Below are 18256 nucleotides of genomic sequence, written 5' to 3'. Positions count from 1 at the left end.
CGGAACCAATGATTACTTGCAATACTGCGGCACAGCTTCACGAAACTATTCCATTTCACTCCTAACTTTAAAGCAAGACTGAAGCAAAAGCTGGCCTGGGCTGGGTGGCCGTGCCCTAAACTACTCTTCGCCAAACGCTCACCTCCATCTCCGTGGGCTCCGAGCGTGTACCAGGCAAACACCCTTTTAGCCCGGGACGCGGACCGACGGTGACATACGAGTTTCAGTTACCGCACCTCACCTCACTCTGCTTGCCCGGGTTTTCAATTATCGATCACCTCGTAAAGGAGCATGAACACTGGGCTACACTGACCTCGACCCTACCATTCATTATTGTCAGCTTGACCACACCACCAACACACGCTCCTGCACCAAGAACATTCGTCATTCTTCTGCCGGTCGATTACTCAGTCTGGCTTTAAGCATACACATATTTCAACATTTGTATGCTATTTCAGCTATGCACTCTGATCTTAATCAATAGCAAATTGTTCCCTTTACTACCATATCGTGTGAGAGACCAGTGATTTTATTATCTTGCTGCGCACTACTCAATCTTATTTCAACCGTACCTATGGCGCAATGGCTTCTGCTTGGGTAAACTATTTCACTAATTTAGTGAAGCTCCTATCAATATCAAAGCGTTTCCTTCCCCTAGCCTATGGCCGATATACTGCTAAATCGTTCGTGTGTGTTCGTGTGTGTGCCTGCATGGAGGATTGGCGAAGGGCGGTTTGAGTGAGTTGGTCTGTCATTTCATCCCTTACCTTCCCTTTCTGGTGGCAGCTTCTCAGCAGCCCTTACACACACACACACGCACACACACACACACACACACACACACACACACACACACACACACACACACACACACACACACACACACACACAAATTGATCTGTCCTACCATTTTAGTGACAAGATATATTACACCCAACGTGCTTGAGAGAAAGTGTGTTCCCACATCCATTATATCTTTAGCCTTGCCTTTTAAACTGGAGACCTTTCTTAATTCCAGCCAATGCTAGAGAGGAAGTGAAAACTTTCTGGCAGGAGTCACACCAAAGCTGTTCAGCACGGATGGACGGAAAGTTCTGAGTGTCAAGGCAAAACGAAAAACTGAACCTTAAAGACAACACTTTGAAATGACAGACATCATCGAAATGCACCTCTTTGTCTCGCTTTCATCTATTCTTGTCTCTGTAATAGAGCATTGTCTTTCAGTAATAGTGTGATGTTTACTCGTATAGAGTCCAATCCGTACCCCATAATACTTCCAGATGTAAGGATTCATTGTGGAATATTGAAGCGATGTTTGCAGCGTCCAAGATTATGAAGACAATGATGAATGAACTTAAGCTCAAAAAGGATCTAAGGGTTTCGCTTACACGGCACAATGAGAGGTAGGCGGAAAACCTTCCCTGCAGGCTAACATCACAGACAGCCTCTGTTGAGCTACTTCAAAGTAAAAAGATCAATAGCAATCCATCGCTGCAATCGTGTCCGCACAATGCAAGGGGGCAATAAAAGCAAGGCTCACATGGTGCCCGTGGTGATCACCGCTTGCAGAACACAACTCACATTCTATCCAAGAGTTCGTCACGTAATATCTCACACAAGAAGCCCCGAAGGTCCAGTGTTCTGCAGTCTAGTGAGGCAATGAATTGAATATTTCCTTGAGGTCTCCCGGAAAGACACAGGCGGTAATCACGGAACACGGCGGACAGAAGGGAACAGTCAACAGACAATAGCGTGATGCTGCCTGGCCCAGCTCCTTCAGCACGTGTCCGGGAACACACACCAACAATACGTACATACAAGGGAGCAACAAGGCTATTAACGATGGAAGGTGCTACGGTGTAGGTATCCCTATGGCAGTTGTAGCATAGCCTATCTGTGTTTCAAACAGGAGCGAGGGATATCGGACTGCCATACACAAGTTAGAACTTCAAGCGACTCCTGCATCATTCCTTGCAAAGTTTGTTTTGCATTTAGCAAGTTCTCGAGTAAAGGAAACACACACACACACACACACACACACACACACACACACACACACACACACACACACACACACACACACACAGGTTAAGTGCCGAGTGAAGGGAAAGCGTCACATCCAACTTTCCCTCACATTCGAGGGACGTATTGGCTTTTGTCTGGCAAGTTACAGTTCAGCGCTTGTGCCCGTTCAGCCCTTGCTCACCTAGCCCCGTGTCGCTTTGACCTCCGTGCGTTTTCCCGCCCCGTCCCGCCCTGCCCCGTCCCATGGCTCTTAGATGAGGAGTTGCTGGAGTTTTAGGTGCAAGTTAGGCCGAACATCGATGCCACCGTCAGCCGGCCCAGCGTCGACAGAAGACAGCGCAGTTTGTGAATGTGATTTGTGGCATCATTTATCCCCAGTGAGCTCTTGGAACTTCATCCTCGCTGTCACCACCTCCAGAAAAGGTTCCTCCAGGCGTCGATGTGGCAGACTAAAGTTCGTTTCTACAGGCTTTTTTCGTTTTTTGTCATAGTTCTCGACAAGCAGCAGTACAAGTAACAAGATGCATGGAAGTAATGCACATTGATATATCGCTGTAAATTGCAGGAGAGCCTATTATGAATTCATGAACGCTAGAGTATTGATAAACAAATCTTAGAAGCCGCTGGATGAAGAAGAAAGGAGAGAAAGAAATAGAGGAGGAGGAAGAGGAGGAGGAGGAGGAAGGCAAAGAGGACTAAGACGACGAGGACAAAGGGGACAATGAGAAGGAAGACGAGGACCCAAAAACGATAAAGATGAGGACGAGGGTGAGAACCAGTGCGATGATGATAATGATGATGATGATGAGGAGGAGGAGGAGGAGGAGGAGGAGGAGGAGGAGAAAGAGGAGGAGGACGATGATGTTATGGATGAGAAGTGAGAGAGAAAAAAAAATGAGAAGGAAGAGGACATGAGCGAGGGCGAGAAGGAGAAAGAGAAAGAGAAGGAAGAGAAAGACGAGACGACTTTCAAGGAGAGAGAGAGAGAGAGAGAGAGAGAGAGAGAGAGAGAGAGAGAGAGAGAGAGAGAGAGAGAGAGAGAGAGAGAGAGAGAGAGAGAGAGAGAGAGAGAGAGAGAGAGAGAGAGAGAGAGAGAGAGAGAGAGAGAGAGAGAGAGAGAGAGAGAGAGAGAGAGAGAGAGAGAGAGAGAGAGAGAGAGAGAGAGAGAGAGAGAGAGAGAGAGAGAGAGAGAGAGAGAGAGAGAGAGAGAGAGAGAGAGAGAGAGAGAGAGGAAAAGATTTATTTTAAAGGAGGAGGAGGGAAGGAGACATGAAATAATAGTGGAAGGAGTTTGATATATGAGGTGCAGGTGAATTGCTGGGTGAAAGAGAAGAAGGTATTGGGGGTGAACTGCTCGTTAGGACTGGAGGAAGGAGAAATGAAGGGAGTCCCAGTGAAGGGGTAGAATTTAATGTCGGAAGGCGGAGGTTAAGAAAGATAAAGGCGAGGGATTTGCAAGGGGTTGAAGGAAGGGAATGAGAGGACTGAGGTAGGGTAGGATAGCGAATGATAATGATGATGATGCGGGTAGTGAAAGGGAATAGATGATGATGTAATGATGGACTGAGCAATAGGAGGGAGGGAAGATGATGGAAGAGTGGAAATACGAAAGGAACGGAAGCGATAAGAACTGTGTCAGATGAGAGGAAGGAAACCGAATGATGGTGCGGGATGGGAGGAGAGGTGGTGGTGGTGGTGGTGGTGGTGGTGGTGAGAAGGAGGAAAAGGAGGAGACATACAACAAACACTGATAGATTGACATAAAACGCCACAACAAAGGAATTACATCGTTTAAAAATACAAATGATGTAAGTGAAGGGAGTAATTTAATCGCTTACCTGTAGACTGGTTTGCCCGTTTCGCCATTGTAGAAGAGGACGAGGATGGGCGTGTCTCCTGGCTCCTTGATGTCGCAGGGCAGCACCGCTTCCCCGCCCACCACCGCCATCACCTCCGTCAGAGGGCCTGCACACAAAACAGACACACACACCTCACTAATGCAACTCGTGACTAGAAGGCAAACAACAACATATATGACTGCACAAAGCAATAACACACACTCACACTCACACGCACACTCTCTCTCTCTCTTTCATACACACACACACACACACACACACACACACACACACACACACACACACACACACACACACACACACAGGTTACACATGCATACAAGGATGTAACACAATATGAATTTATGAACGCAAACGCCCACCTATTTGAAGCATAGCGTACACACACACACACACACACACACACACACACACACACACACACACACACACACACACACACACACACACACACACACACACACACACACACACACACACACACACACACACACACACACACACACACACATGTAATCTATAAACATGACTGGTACAGAAACATACAAGTACATAGCACCAAATAAAACACACAAGCTACATACATACATTCAATCGTGACTTTTAACATGAAACACACACACACACACACACACACACACACACACACACACACACACACACACTGCAACAAAGGACACACAAACTTGCTGTTCCACTCTCATACTTGTGATAGAGGCACACACTCACACAAGCAAACACCCACAAACACACACACACAGACACACACACACACACACACACACACACACACACACACACACACACACACACACACACACACACCTTGTCGTAAGCCTTAACGCCTTAATAACCTGGTCTAGCCTCGTCGTTCTCACCTGTCGGCCTCAAATAACGTGACAGCCTCCCCCTCCTGTGCTCCTGTAACCTCCCGTCCTCCCCTACCACATGGGCTCTACGTTGAGAAGCCGTTGTGCTCTTGCGCTTACTTAATGAAATTGAATTTACTTAGAGAAATTAAGCTTTGTTCCGAGGTATTTACTTTGAAAAATTTTATTGCTTTCTGCAGGCATTTGTTTTTATTATGATGTAGAATGTTCAAATTTGTTTTGTATTTACGTGCCATTTGCCCATTCTTGCATGAAATATGTCCTCACTGCTAATAACACATGTGTGCATATTTATCCTATCGACCTTGAATCATGATTATATATTTTTGCTCTGTTCCCTTCTTCAGCCAGTGGTGTAAACAGAGATAGGAAATTAAGCTCCTTCTACACGCTCCACTTGACGAACAAAGGGCACGAGTTTAAATGAAGGCAAGTCATTTTTACCCAACATGTCTCGATATTTCCTCTCCAAGAAATTTGAAGTGTATGAATTAGGGGAAAGAAAAAGCAAGTAAGGCAGTGTTCCTGAGCATAGACATGAAGACTTGCATCTTTCACAAACCATCAGGACGTGTGAGTAATTGTGGTGTGTGAATAATTGTGGTGTGTCAACATATGAGACGCGTTCACTACTTTATTGATAGTCATAAAGAACTCCAGCGGGAAAAAATAAATCAAGAGTTAGACCATTGCAGTAACGATGAGGGAGAGGCAAGACAGAATGATGATTAAGCCCTCTATTTGATGCTGTTTTATACCAACATTAAGTACAGGGTGGATGGATGTCCTAACAGATGACCAGCGCATGGTATGTAGGGGTCCACCACACCTTAGTATGGCGTCATCGTCCAGGAGGGGAAGATGTCAACCACTGACCAAAGCAACATAACCATAAGTCCAATTGGTGGCGTATATAACACGGGCTTTCAGTGTCGCAGAAACCTGTTCGTACTGCAAGACATATGTATCTGTGTTTACTCGTCTAATACCGCGCAATGGTTTTTTTTTTTTTTTTTTTCCTTTGAATTACTCCACACTCCTGTCTTTCACAATACTGATAACGTTTCTCCTTTAAGCCGTGTGGCCATGATGTTGTTTTATCGCTTTCACAATGATGAATGTGCATCGACCTGTGGCCTTCCACGCTGTGGTACCACGACTGTTATGTTCAATGTGTCAATGAATCAGCTGACCGTTAAATTACCATTATCACCGGGAATGGATACAACACAACACGGAACAACACAGTGTGCGTGTGCATGGCCATCTCTGTATTCAGTGCAGCCACGCAGGGAAAAGTTCAACTGGAAAGGAACTGCTAACATCCTTTTTAAATGCATTAACTGTAGTCGGTGACTTCCTGCTCTCCCGCGTCTTGAGTAATAAGAAAACATTAAAAAGCGTCTAATTTTTCCTCAAAGTAGTTAATTTCATTAGAGGTTTTCGTGCTGAGTTTTTCAATTACGTGGTAAATACTTGCACGTGACTGAAACAAGTCAAGGCCTGTAAATGTTTTAAATTACCCAAGTATCTAAGTAAGCGAATGGTAGCAGCAACTCTCCACTGGCGCAAAGACCCTGTTAAGCCTTTCGCTGTCACATGCATCAGACACAAAGCATTTATACGTCTGGCAGCAAACAGATTACTGTGGTAAAAGGCTCATAACCTTAATGCGCTAATGTCATGTCATCGCTAATACGTTTATACTCGGTTCACTGTCAGGCTAAGCATTCAATATTGGACGCAAAGGAACATAGTGTCACTGTCGAGTTCTTCAAAAGAAAAGAGTACTGTGCAAGGTCATCAAACGCACTGAGAATCGATAGCATGGACAAGTTCATTATAATTAAGAGTGCCTCCGCTGTTGTTAATGAATCTCTTACGCTAACACACTCAGCGGACGGCAGACCGCTGGGCACTTGTTTGCCCTAGACAAGTAAGTGGGTGACGGAGGCGACTGTTGTGTTGCAGCTAACGCTCCTCCTGAGTGTGTTGTGTAATTTGCTACACGTTCCATAAACATTAGTCCCAGTCAATAAGACGTAACGCTCAATGCATATTTTCAAGGTATAATAGTCCTGAAATGGCTTTGTGCGGCTACGGAGGTCAATGAAATCGATGTCGCGTCAAACAACTCAGCAGGTCACGCTTGTCAGGACCTTCCATTCACCAAGTGACATTATTTTCACCTTTCAATGTTTGGAAGTAGAATTAATTTAGTAAAAACTGCAGTTAAATAAAGGAATAGCTACAGCAGCAGAGGAAATTTATTTCATTTGGTAGAAAACACTAATTGAATGCTGCAAACGCTGCTATGAATAACTAAATAGTGTTTTCCAACAACTATGAAACGTGATCAATTTGTCTATTCACTGAAACGAAATCTCATGAAATTTTATTAGCCAGAAAAAAAATGTATAAGGTTTATGAGTCTTTAATATGATGCACGTATTCTTATTTGCGAGGAAGAACAATTAATATACATACAACGCTTAAGAGTAAGTAAAACACGTTCAACTTTTATGAACACTTATGTCTAATAATAAAAGCGTGTGATATTTTCTTAGGTGTAATACGTATATCTAATATTCAATATCCTGCACCGCAACAACCTGCAGCATGTAGATTGTGGGATAATATTTTTCTATAATCTGCATTACTACTGGTTTGATATTCCCCAAACAGCAATTCATAACTAACACCAAGTAATTCATCGAGGCACGAAGTTTCTGATTTAAATTCCTAATTCCCCAAATCTCTGTCTTTTTACCAAACCTTTATTTTTACAACAGCAAAATAAGCTGCAGTCTTCTAAGAAAACCACTTCTCATTACTTTCAGTGGAACGCGATAGAAAGAGAGAGAGAGAGAGAGAGAGAGAGAGAGAGAGAGAGAGAGAGAGAGAGAGAGAGAGAGAGAGAGAGAGAGACCATTAATCTAACGGATAAATGGAAACCAATAAGTCCAAGACAGCTTTTTACTATATATATGTACCAATAAAAACCTTAATGACTGAGATGTATGTTCCTGAGAGAGAGAGAGAGAGAGAGAGATGAAAGAAGACACTGGGGATAGGGAAGTGGACGAGGACGAGGACAATGAGGCGGATACGAAGGAAGAGGAGGAGGAGGAGGAGGAGGAGGAGGAGGAGTAAGAGGAGGAGTAAGAGGAGGAGGAAGAGAAGGAGAAGGAGGAGGAGAAGGAGAAGGAGGAGGAGAAGGAGAAGGAGGAGGAGGAGGAGGAGATGAAGGAGGAGAAGGACAATGAGGAGGATACAGAGGAAAAGAGGAAGAGGAAGAAGAGGAGAAGGAGGAGAAAGGAGACCACTTCTGATATGGATTTTTCTTGAACTTTTATCATACAAGTATCAGCGGACATGACTTTCTACTTGTATGCACCCTTCCCTTTGCCTCACATGTATACAAAAAAGCGCCACGGAGGGAAGGAGGAAGGCAAAGAAAAATAACAGAAGATAGTCACCAGTGAAAGGAGGAAGAACTGAAAAAGCGAAAAAGAAACAGAGAGAAAAGGGAGTGAGAGAAAGTAATATGAGGGAGGGAAGATTTGCTTTTCTATATAATTTAGAGGAGAAAAGACGACGAGAGATGCGAGAAAGGAGAGGAAATGGGGAAAAAAAAAAGAGGGATATGAATTAAAGGAGGAATTTTTGAAGAGGCGATATCAAATAAAATTGGAATGGGAAGAGAAGAAAAATAAGAGGAACGGATGAAAATTTTGCTTCTTCTCTTCAATTTTAGTCGACCAGTCACATCATAGAGTGTAGTCTCGGTAACAGGTATCTCTCTCTCTCTCTCTCTCTCTCTCTCTCTCTCTCTCTCTCTCTCTCTCTCTCTCTCTCTCTCTCTCTCTCTCTCTCCTGCAGTGCCTGCCGCGACTCAACAAAGGTGAAAAAAAAAACTTGACATTAAGAACATCTCTCTCTCTCTCTCTCTCTCTCTCTCTCTCTCTCTCTCTCTCTCTCTCTCTCTCTCTCTCTCTCTCTCTCTCTCTCTCTCTCTCTCTCTCTCTCTCTTTCTTTTTATGTTGGGCAAGGGATTTCACCACCAAAGTCACACGCAATGTAATATGTCAAGTCAATTTCGTATGGAGGTTATTGCGTGCATTTGCGAGCGAGCGAGCAAGAGACAGAGAGAGAGAGAGAGAGAGAGAGAGAGAGAGAGAGAGAGAGAGAGAGAGAGAGAGAGAGAGAGAGAGAGAGAGAGAGAGAGAGAGAGAGAACCACCAATTTTCAGCTAAAAATATACAGTTGGTCAATTCTTTTCATTATTTTTCACCGATGACATTCTCTTTTGTCAGGAGCAACGCGGAAGCTTTGACGATACTCACCTGTCTGTGTCATTTTATAAGCTCTCTCTCTCTCTCTCTCTCTCTCTCTCTCTCTCTCTCTCTCTCTCTCTCTCTCTCTCTCTCTCTCTCTCTCTCTCTCTCTGTGTGTGTGTGTGTGTGTGTGTGTTTAATACATACATATACATACATACACGTATCATTGTGACTGAATATCTGACTTTTGAGAGCCACTTGTACATTGGTTTTTCACATTTTCAATTTCGTTGTTACACATTTCACTTTTATTCATTTATCTTTCCCCAGTTTGGTTCGTTACAGACTCGTGCAGTTTTAAGGGCAAATAACGAGGCGCAGATCAATGTGCCCTCAGGTATAAAACACTTCCAACCATTGTATTCCCGAGATAACCGTACGAGTTTTGCTTCTTTATTTGTAGGACCACTTTAAGAAGCAGGCCAGGGGAGGAGGAGGAGGAGGAGGAGGAGGAGGAGGAGGCGTGGAATGAGGAGGAAGAAGAGCAAAATATAAACCAGGGTGGTATTACGCGTGAATGAATAGCACACGTCCACACAATACGCGACTCTTATCAGCTTCCCGCGATTACGTGCCACTGGGGCCTGATTATAATATTATATAAGAGAGAGAGAGAGAGAGAGAGAGAGTTATAATATTCGTAATTTTGACAAGAAATTCGTCCGCCTGAAACTGAGCACATCCCAGCGAGTACGTTAGCCTTTTATCAAGAGAAAAACTAACTTGCATACCAATATTCTGGCAACACTTGCATGATTTTATACCAATATTGTCGTTGTTTTTACTTGGCGATGGTATGTACTTCTTGTTATTATCTCTTACTGGTGGTGATGAAAGTAGTAGTAGTAGTAGTAGTAGTAGTAGTAGTAGTAGTAGTAGTAGTAGTAGTAGTAGTAGTAGTAGTAGCAGTAGCAGTAGTAGTAGTAGTAGTCGTAGAAGTAGTAGTAGTGGTAGTAGTAGTCGTAGTAGTAATAGTAATGGTGTTGTTGTTGGTGTATCAGTTCGTAGGTGAGGCAGCAAGGCGGCTCTCTCTCCCTCCCTTGCGTGCGCTGCGTGAAGACAAAGCATTCGCCGGACTTCAATCAATATTCTGCGTAATAAAATCTTCCAAATCGCCCTCTGGATACTGTCGACCTCCAGTTTCTTTGTGCTATTTATCAATTTCTTGCATTCCACGGTTCTCCTCGCGTTTCCAAAGAATTATTGAGTTATAAGTATTTCTTCTATACATTCTAATTCTATAAATCAAGAACCAGCACGACTCACTGAAGACCATTACAAAAAATTCACTCTATGTAAAAAATAGTATATACATTTCGCATTTTCCTCCCTTCTAAAAAAAAAAAGCGTAGCGCTGTGCACGTGTAATGCCTTACTTCGCCAGAAATCAGAACTGGATTTTATATTATAGTAGTTTACATGTTCAACTATTTTCACCATTTCCATTCAAAATGGAATTAATATTTAGTTTTTTCAGTAACTTTTCTCACCCATCAACAATTTTAACTGGTTGACTAGAAAACTATAGATGCTTTTAAATGTAAGATTCAAAATAATATAATCATGTCGAAAAGTAAGTGTGCGAGACCACAAAGTGATAAAGGATACTTTCGCATTAACTTTTTTTTTCTTTTTTTACGCAAGTCACATCTGTAGTCATAAGCTGCTTTGGCATTCCATTGGTTTTCTGCATGTGAAACAAAAACTGCTGGGTTATTCATCATTTTATACCGAATTCAGCAAGGGAGAGTCTACACTCTAGATAGTCTGTCTTAAAGTCACGAGCGAGATACAAACTTAAAATTGTTATCGATTTCCTGCCAGGTATAGTAAAAACAATTCTAGTTAGTTATGTGGCGATTGTTTTTCTTTTTTCATGACTATCTTGGGAATGCGATTTTTCATGCACATCTGTCACTTGCCAAACTGTGAAGTACGAACCTCCCAATCTTCAGGATAGAAGACAGACGCCCCGCGAGGCACCACTGGCTGTGCAGGTTACACTTTTTAAAAATTTATTGCTCCCACGGGAAGATAGGAAAGGGAATCCTGCATGTCTTTATTTTTCTTTCCCATCCCGCAGCAGCTTAAGGGAGAAGTGAGGGTGAGGGGAGAGAGAAAAGTAAGAGCAGGTAGGAATCGTAGTGGGCGCCCTGCTCACCTTTGTTTTCCTAACCACTGAACTCAAAACACACACACACACACACACACACACACACACACACACACACACCCCACCACCACTAACAACTACAATAACACCATCACCACCACCACGTGACTGTTATCATTTCCAATCAGCAGGTGAAAGACGCGCCGAGGTAGCGAGGGGTGGTACGGGGCTGAGGGTTTCCGCCTGGTTAGGATCTTTGCCAGGCAGTGCATGCCACGGTCTCCCACACACGCATGCTGAACACTCTATCATGTCCAGAAGGAAATAAATATACGTACATACATATATTTTTCATTAAAGTAGTGACGTCCTGTGTTGTCCGAAATAAGTATCACAAAAGTATTTGAACACTAGATTTTATTCTAAAACTATATATATATATATATATATATATATATATATATATATATATATATATATATATATATATATATATATATACACACACACACACACACACACACACACACACACACACACACACACACACACACACACACACACACACACACACACACGTAAAATAATAATTCTATCAGTAAAATTTGCAGTATTAAGTAACAATCCCACTGCCTGAAAAAATAAAGGAAAAAAAAAAAACATTGACAAATACTTTGATATCCAGACAGCAACAATAAAAAAAGTTAATTATTTACAAGTAAATGAATATACGATTTCAACGTAAAAAAAAAGTATATATATAAACAAATGAAAACATGTACACGCTCTCATTGCTGTGATATTTATCCCATGACAATGCAATTTTTATCCGTTACAAATTAGTCCAACAGTAATATTGTAATAACAACAAAATAAATATATATCAATAAAAAAATTTTGAAGTGTTATGCGTTTGCGAGGCGATGCGGATGTTGGGGTGAAAGGCAGGGCAGCAGAGGAGGTGGGGCACGTGGCGGGGAGAGCTTAGGGCGCGTAGGTAGAAAGATGGAGTGGGGAGGGCGGGCAGGACAAGTGGGGGCTTTGTGATATGTGCGGCGTTACGTTGGGGCTAGGAAGTTTTGTTGGGTGTGAGGTGAGGGGTGGAAAAGGCTTGTAATGTGTGAGAGGTGAGGGAGAGGAGCGGGAGAGGTTGAGTAAGTGTGGTGGAGTTGCACACGTGAGGCTTGTGGTGGTGTCGGGTAAAACTTCGGATTGCGTGGGTTGGATTATGAATACAAGGCCAGATCAATGTTATGTATACACTAGTCTTGTAGTGTGTGGGTGAGGAGGTGAAACGAAGAACAGAGTGAGGTCACATCAAGTTCAGGTCACCAGCAAGACGAAAGATTAAAGAAAACATTTTAGTTGAAATTAAATCAACGTATTTCTGTTTTATTCATAACGTTACTTCAATAATTTTAGTTATTTTCTATGTTCAATTGCCTCTGCAATAATACTGAACAAGTTCGCTTATCACCTTTAAAGGTGTAGGACAAAAGTATCTTCACGTAAACCCTCACCTTTCCTTCCAGTCCTGCAGTGCATAGCAAAGCATATCAAAGCAGTTCAAAATGCATGAAACACAATACATCTACATACTCTGCTCTTTTCTTCACTGAAAGTCTATCCTGAATGCTGCTGTGATTTTTCACAAGTGTTAAGCGATCGATTGATTCAGTTACTTTACAACTTCGTAAAATAATTGCAAAATTCAGTATAAATTTGTAATGAAAGAAGGTGTATTGTATTTTATACAGCAGAGTACGGGCGTACACACCTACACATAAATACACACACACACACACACACACACACACACACACACACACACACACACACACCTAATACTGTCATGGCTGCAGCCAATCAGCGAGTGTCTCCGTCAGCTCGAGCTACAGCCTCAAGTCTTGACACCTTGTGACCTCGAGTTGCTCCGTCACAGACGGGAGAGATGTCAGGGCCGGAGGGCCTCATTACACTCAGGAGGAGGTGGTAAGATGAGAGAGGGACTGGAGGGAATGGAAAAGAAGAGCAGGTGGAGCAAGGAGGGTTGGGAAAGTCAGCAAACCCTTAACTCGAGCGATTGTTCGCCTCTCTTATTGACCTACTCCACTCTCTTTCCTGGGGGACAGTGTGCTTTGGTCCAAGTCCATCCCTTGCACCGCCTCACGCCTCACATTCGCCTCTTTAATGTTCAAGGTCACACAGGGCGGTCCCTCGCCAATGACAAGCTTTGGGGCAACCGCAGCCTATCACCATCACAGCACCACCACAGTACTACCGCCACCAGTCCTAAACCAACACAGCATCCTCTCAGGTAGCGTCTGAGGCACGCTGCCTGGCACAGCAAAACGCAATATAAATAGAGTCATAAAATACTCGTTCGACGAAGAAAAAAATAAAATGAAAATAAGAAAGGAAAAGTCAAAGCAGAGATTGCACGGCACGACTGGAGGAGAAGAAGGGCGAGCGAGCAGCAAGTGGAGCACAAGGGTGGGAGGCGGTACTCTCGGCCGCTATGGATTTATCATCACTCAGACTCGCTTGCTCGGCCACCAATTAATTGATTCTTCCTCCAAGAAGAGAGAACCGCCTCGATGGCTCGCCGCGGCACACCAGCCAGGCCACTGACTTATTGAGCCTCTTAACACCCGTCTCCTTTCTCCCGCAGTTGCTAGTGTTTTCTGAGAAGATACGTAATACTCATCTTGTCTCAGCTCTCTCTCTCTCTCTCTCTCTCTCTCTCTCTCTCTCTCTCTCTCTCTCTCTCTCTCTCTCTCTCTCTCTCTCTCTCTCTCTCTCTTTCTTCTTTATACAGGTATCTCTTTATTCTTTTTTCTATTCCTCCCTTTGCTTACATCCACTCTACTGCACACACACACACACACACACACACACACACACACACACACACACACACACACACACACACACACACACACACACAACACTTCCAATCTGTAGCCCTGCCTCTCTACTCACCTTTCACTCCTTTCTTTTTTCGTGCACTACACAATACCTTCCACTTTATCTTCCCTGCTCCTCCCCTTCCCCCAGCTCCTCTCAAATACACCAGTCTTCCATCCCATTACCCATACCTCCCCATACTTTCTCAGTGCCAGTGCCTTGTCCCTACCCAGCCTCCCCACTCTGCTGACGGTCTACGCCCCACTCAGCTCTTCTCTTGTCTGCGTCACCGACACGCCCCACACATTTTCATCTTCTTCCCCACACGCCACCGCCTTCCTTGTGGCCTGACCCGAGGCGCCGCACTCATTCCCACGCGCCTCAAGCCACTCGTAAACGCCGGAATAAAATCATAATAAAATTTGAGCAAACACACCGCCGCGCATCAGCTAAATGAGTTCCGCTGACAGCTGCTCCTCTTTTAGAAATATTCACGGCAGAAATACTATTCAAATTAATCTTTTCCTCTCTCTCTCTCTCTCTCTCTCTCTCTCTCTCTCTCTCTCTCTCTCTCTCTCTCTCTCTCTCTCTCTCGTTCATGAGCGCACACATGTTAGTTAATGCTATTCGCTTTTTTTTTTATTTCAAATTAACTCGGAAGCCGTACGTATGTTTTGTTTTCCTGCTTGATTTTTATTTCCCGTGATTAGTAAAGAATGTGCAGCATGCGGGAGGTTGGGAGGGCTCACTCACTCCCGCGCCTCATCATTCCATCATCCAATATTCCCTCCCACTCCTGTTTCCACTCTATCATTACTACACTCACACACACACACACACACACACACACACACACACACACACACACACACACACACACACACACCATCTAACCCTATTTCCATCTCACACTGCATACGTATTCCTGCTTAACTCAACAACCCATCTCCCCCTAAGCCCCATCACGCCCATCATCTCGTATCCCCTCTCTCCCTCACCTATCGCCCTTCACCGCCTCCACACTCCCTCTTCCTCTCCCTCCAACACTCTCCCCTCCCAGACTTTGCACTCCTGGGCCACATTAGGTGAAGGAGCGACCATCTTATAGCGACGGTCCATTACAGCTCGTTTGAATATTGCGCCTCCGACACCGATTGAAAATAGTGAATATCAGGTGTTGAAGACCCGCACAGGAGAAGGCGAGGGAGCGGCAAGGCAAGGAGCGCGAGAATTAATAAAAGAATTAAAGATTTCTCCTTCAGGCGTTGCAGAAAATGGTTGAGTGATGATTAAAACGAGAATGTAACAATTTTTCGTTGGATGGTATAATGTTCAAGCGGAGTTTGCCTAAAATTAAAGGTTGATAATTTTATGACAGCAATAATACGTGCATAGGAGCTTTATTAAATACAATACTGAAGGGATGGGGAATATTTGTACCTGGAATGTGGATTTATATAGGAATTTCTTTTTTTTTTTTTTTAATGTGGATATGCGAGTTCCTCATTAGATAAGTGTAAAATTTCCACTGAAGTTCCGTGAAAAATAGTGACATAAAAAGTATTAATGTGTGAAAGAATTAATATGCTAAGAACACAACACAAGACATTCAGGGAAGCGCAAAAACCCATCAGGTCTACAGGTGACACTCCCAGCAATGTATCAGTAAATGTTTGATCACACCACTACTCAGACAAGTGACAGCAATAACTCACAAGAAAGAAAGAACCTGGTCACCCTACTCCATGCCGAGGTCTGGGGAAGGTGACACTAATTATCTAACGCCGACGCTCATTTTTACGGCTCACTTTTACGATTTCATTTACGAATTGACTACCCATGTGATCAAGAGACTCCCCAAGCCACAGGTAATGACTGAATGAAGAATGTATTGCAAAGACATATGGCAACACAAAAAAAAAATGGTCACTCTACTTGAGAACAGAGAAGAAAAAGTGTTTGACTGCCAAGTGATCAAGTAATTCGTCAGGCAATCAAAAAGGTAAATAAAAACTATATTGCAAAGAGAAAAGACAAACTGGAAAAAAAAGAAAGCGGTGAGGGTGCACGCCTTGCCATCGTTAGTTTACTTCAGTTCTTTCAAGAGTTGGCTCGCAAAGGTTCCTTCAACTCTCGTGTTGCAATTCTTTCCGGCAGTTCATTTCCTTCACTCAATGCGACGCAGCGTGTAAACCTGAAAAGCTGCCACTGCCCATGTTACGTCTCCTTATGACACAAAGAAAATTTCTGAAAGAACCCCACCATCTTTCCATTTAAAAAAAAATATCCTCCGTTATTTGATTAACTTATTTTTCTTCTGAAGCGGAAAAAAATTAATGTGAATCTATCTTATTCTTTTCAATATGATCAATAGCCTTCCTCTGTTGTTGTTGTTGTTGTTGTTTTTCGGGACTAAACTGCTCGTTCCAATATGAGTGAATTTGTATCGAACACTCCAGGAAGAATAGATCTTTTTCTTTCTGTGTTTTTTTTTTTTTTTTTGTGAGCTGTGCCAAATGTCAATTCATGAACTTCAGTATCGTATCAAAATTTCTTTGTCTTTTTCTATGCCCACTTGTGCAGCTCCGTACTCGGTACTCCGACGCTAACATTTTCTGTAATATTTTCATTATATTCTTATCGTCCAGTATCTCAGCAAGTGTCGTGTAAAGTTGCTTTGTGTCACGGAGCCAAGGTACAGCACGCAGCACGCAATGCTTCAGGCTCATATGTAATCAGAATCCTTACATGATTCTCGAGGTAATTTATGATAATTTACACATCTTTCCCTTGTCATTATGTCTGCTCGTGTACCCCACTGGACGCTAACAAAATAAATAGGTAATCGTTAAACTTTCGTCCCCGTAATTTTTCTCTGGTAGCACAATGACAAATCCAAATAAGTATAAACACTAATATGTTGGCAAACCATATATACCATGATGTACTCAAAGGTACGCCCTTACACAAATATCATTGGAATTTTAGTTCTTTCTGAAAAAAAAAAGACTTTAAAAATTCCCTTTCATATCACAAACAAGACTCCACACGTGAAGCAGATAATATACTTTTTGGATCACACCTGGATGCTTGCCACAACCTTCCTGCCAGTGCCACCAACGGTCACCACGTCACCCATTACTTCCTCTTTTTGGCACAGGGAACACGTGCTCAATTACCGTGAATTACCAGCACCACAAGGCAAGACAGAAGGACGTGCCATTAAAGCAGACTGCAATAACACCAGTGACCAGAGAGTTTTCTTTCATTTTAGAAATTACCGCTTTTTTTAAGGAAAATAAGAGTAATGCATGTGACAAAATATTTTTATGCTGATATATCATTGTACGTCACTCTTATTTTCCTGAAAGCAAGCAACAGTTTTCAGAATAGAAAAAATAGAGCTGCCACTTCACTCACATTAATGCATTCCACCCACAAAATTCCCGCTGAGTTATGTGAAGGCTTGGTTCTTGAAATATATTATTAATCTGAAAACTAGACTGAGTAAAGGCCAAGTTTTGTCATGTCGCTTTGGGAGAGAACTTAAAGCAGACATATTTCACGACCTGTTAGTTCCATTCTCTGCCCTGAATGACCTCCACGGCGCCAAGATCGGATAGGAAGCAATACTTGCTCCCATTGTTACATAGAGACACCTAACAAAGGGCTGGTGTAGTTAGGGAGTAACGGATGATCCATTTAGTCACTATCACACCGTTTGCAGCGATGACAAACGTCCTCGCCAAGCATTAATGAGTCATAGCAGATCTTGCCGCCTCGCCGCCTGTCACTCACCTTCTCAGAGCAGTGAGCCGTGACGCTGGGTAGGTGAGAGGTATGTTAGGTTTAAATTCCCACCAAAGAGAGAGCAAACTCAATACCAACACGTGGCTTTGTCTCCTGCAGCTACAAATAGAATATTTCAGGAGCCAGCATCCCGCTGAGCTCGGTACACATTTCATGGGAGGATGACACTCAAACGAGCAGTGAATTGCCACTTTTCAAAAAAGTTCTGTCTCTTTTATAGGAAATCAAAGAACACAAAAGATTTATTCTTCTCGGTTATATTTCTATCATAAAGAATTTCAGCCATTTAAATGTCACGCTCTGCTGCAAAAC

At 43.1% G+C, this 18256-nt stretch overlaps 1 protein-coding gene across 5 annotated transcripts in view; it reads right to left on the bottom strand.

Annotated features, from left to right (window-relative positions):
* Positions 1 to 18256, bottom strand: part of LOC123509506 (nephrin-like) — a 213852-nt gene that overhangs the window by 64768 nt on the left and 130828 nt on the right. For all 5 annotated transcript variants that reach the window (XM_045263842.1, XM_045263840.1, XM_045263843.1 and 2 more), the window contains one exon: positions 3864 to 3990. In XM_045263842.1, the coding sequence (XP_045119777.1) occupies positions 3864 to 3990 (127 nt within the window). The remainder of the gene's footprint in view (positions 1 to 3863; positions 3991 to 18256) is intronic.

This window comes from Portunus trituberculatus, chromosome 27, assembly GCF_017591435.1.
Source record: "Portunus trituberculatus isolate SZX2019 chromosome 27, ASM1759143v1, whole genome shotgun sequence".
Taxonomy (NCBI): Eukaryota; Metazoa; Arthropoda; class Malacostraca; order Decapoda; family Portunidae; genus Portunus; species Portunus trituberculatus.
This window is presented reverse-complemented; position numbering and strand designations above follow the sequence as displayed.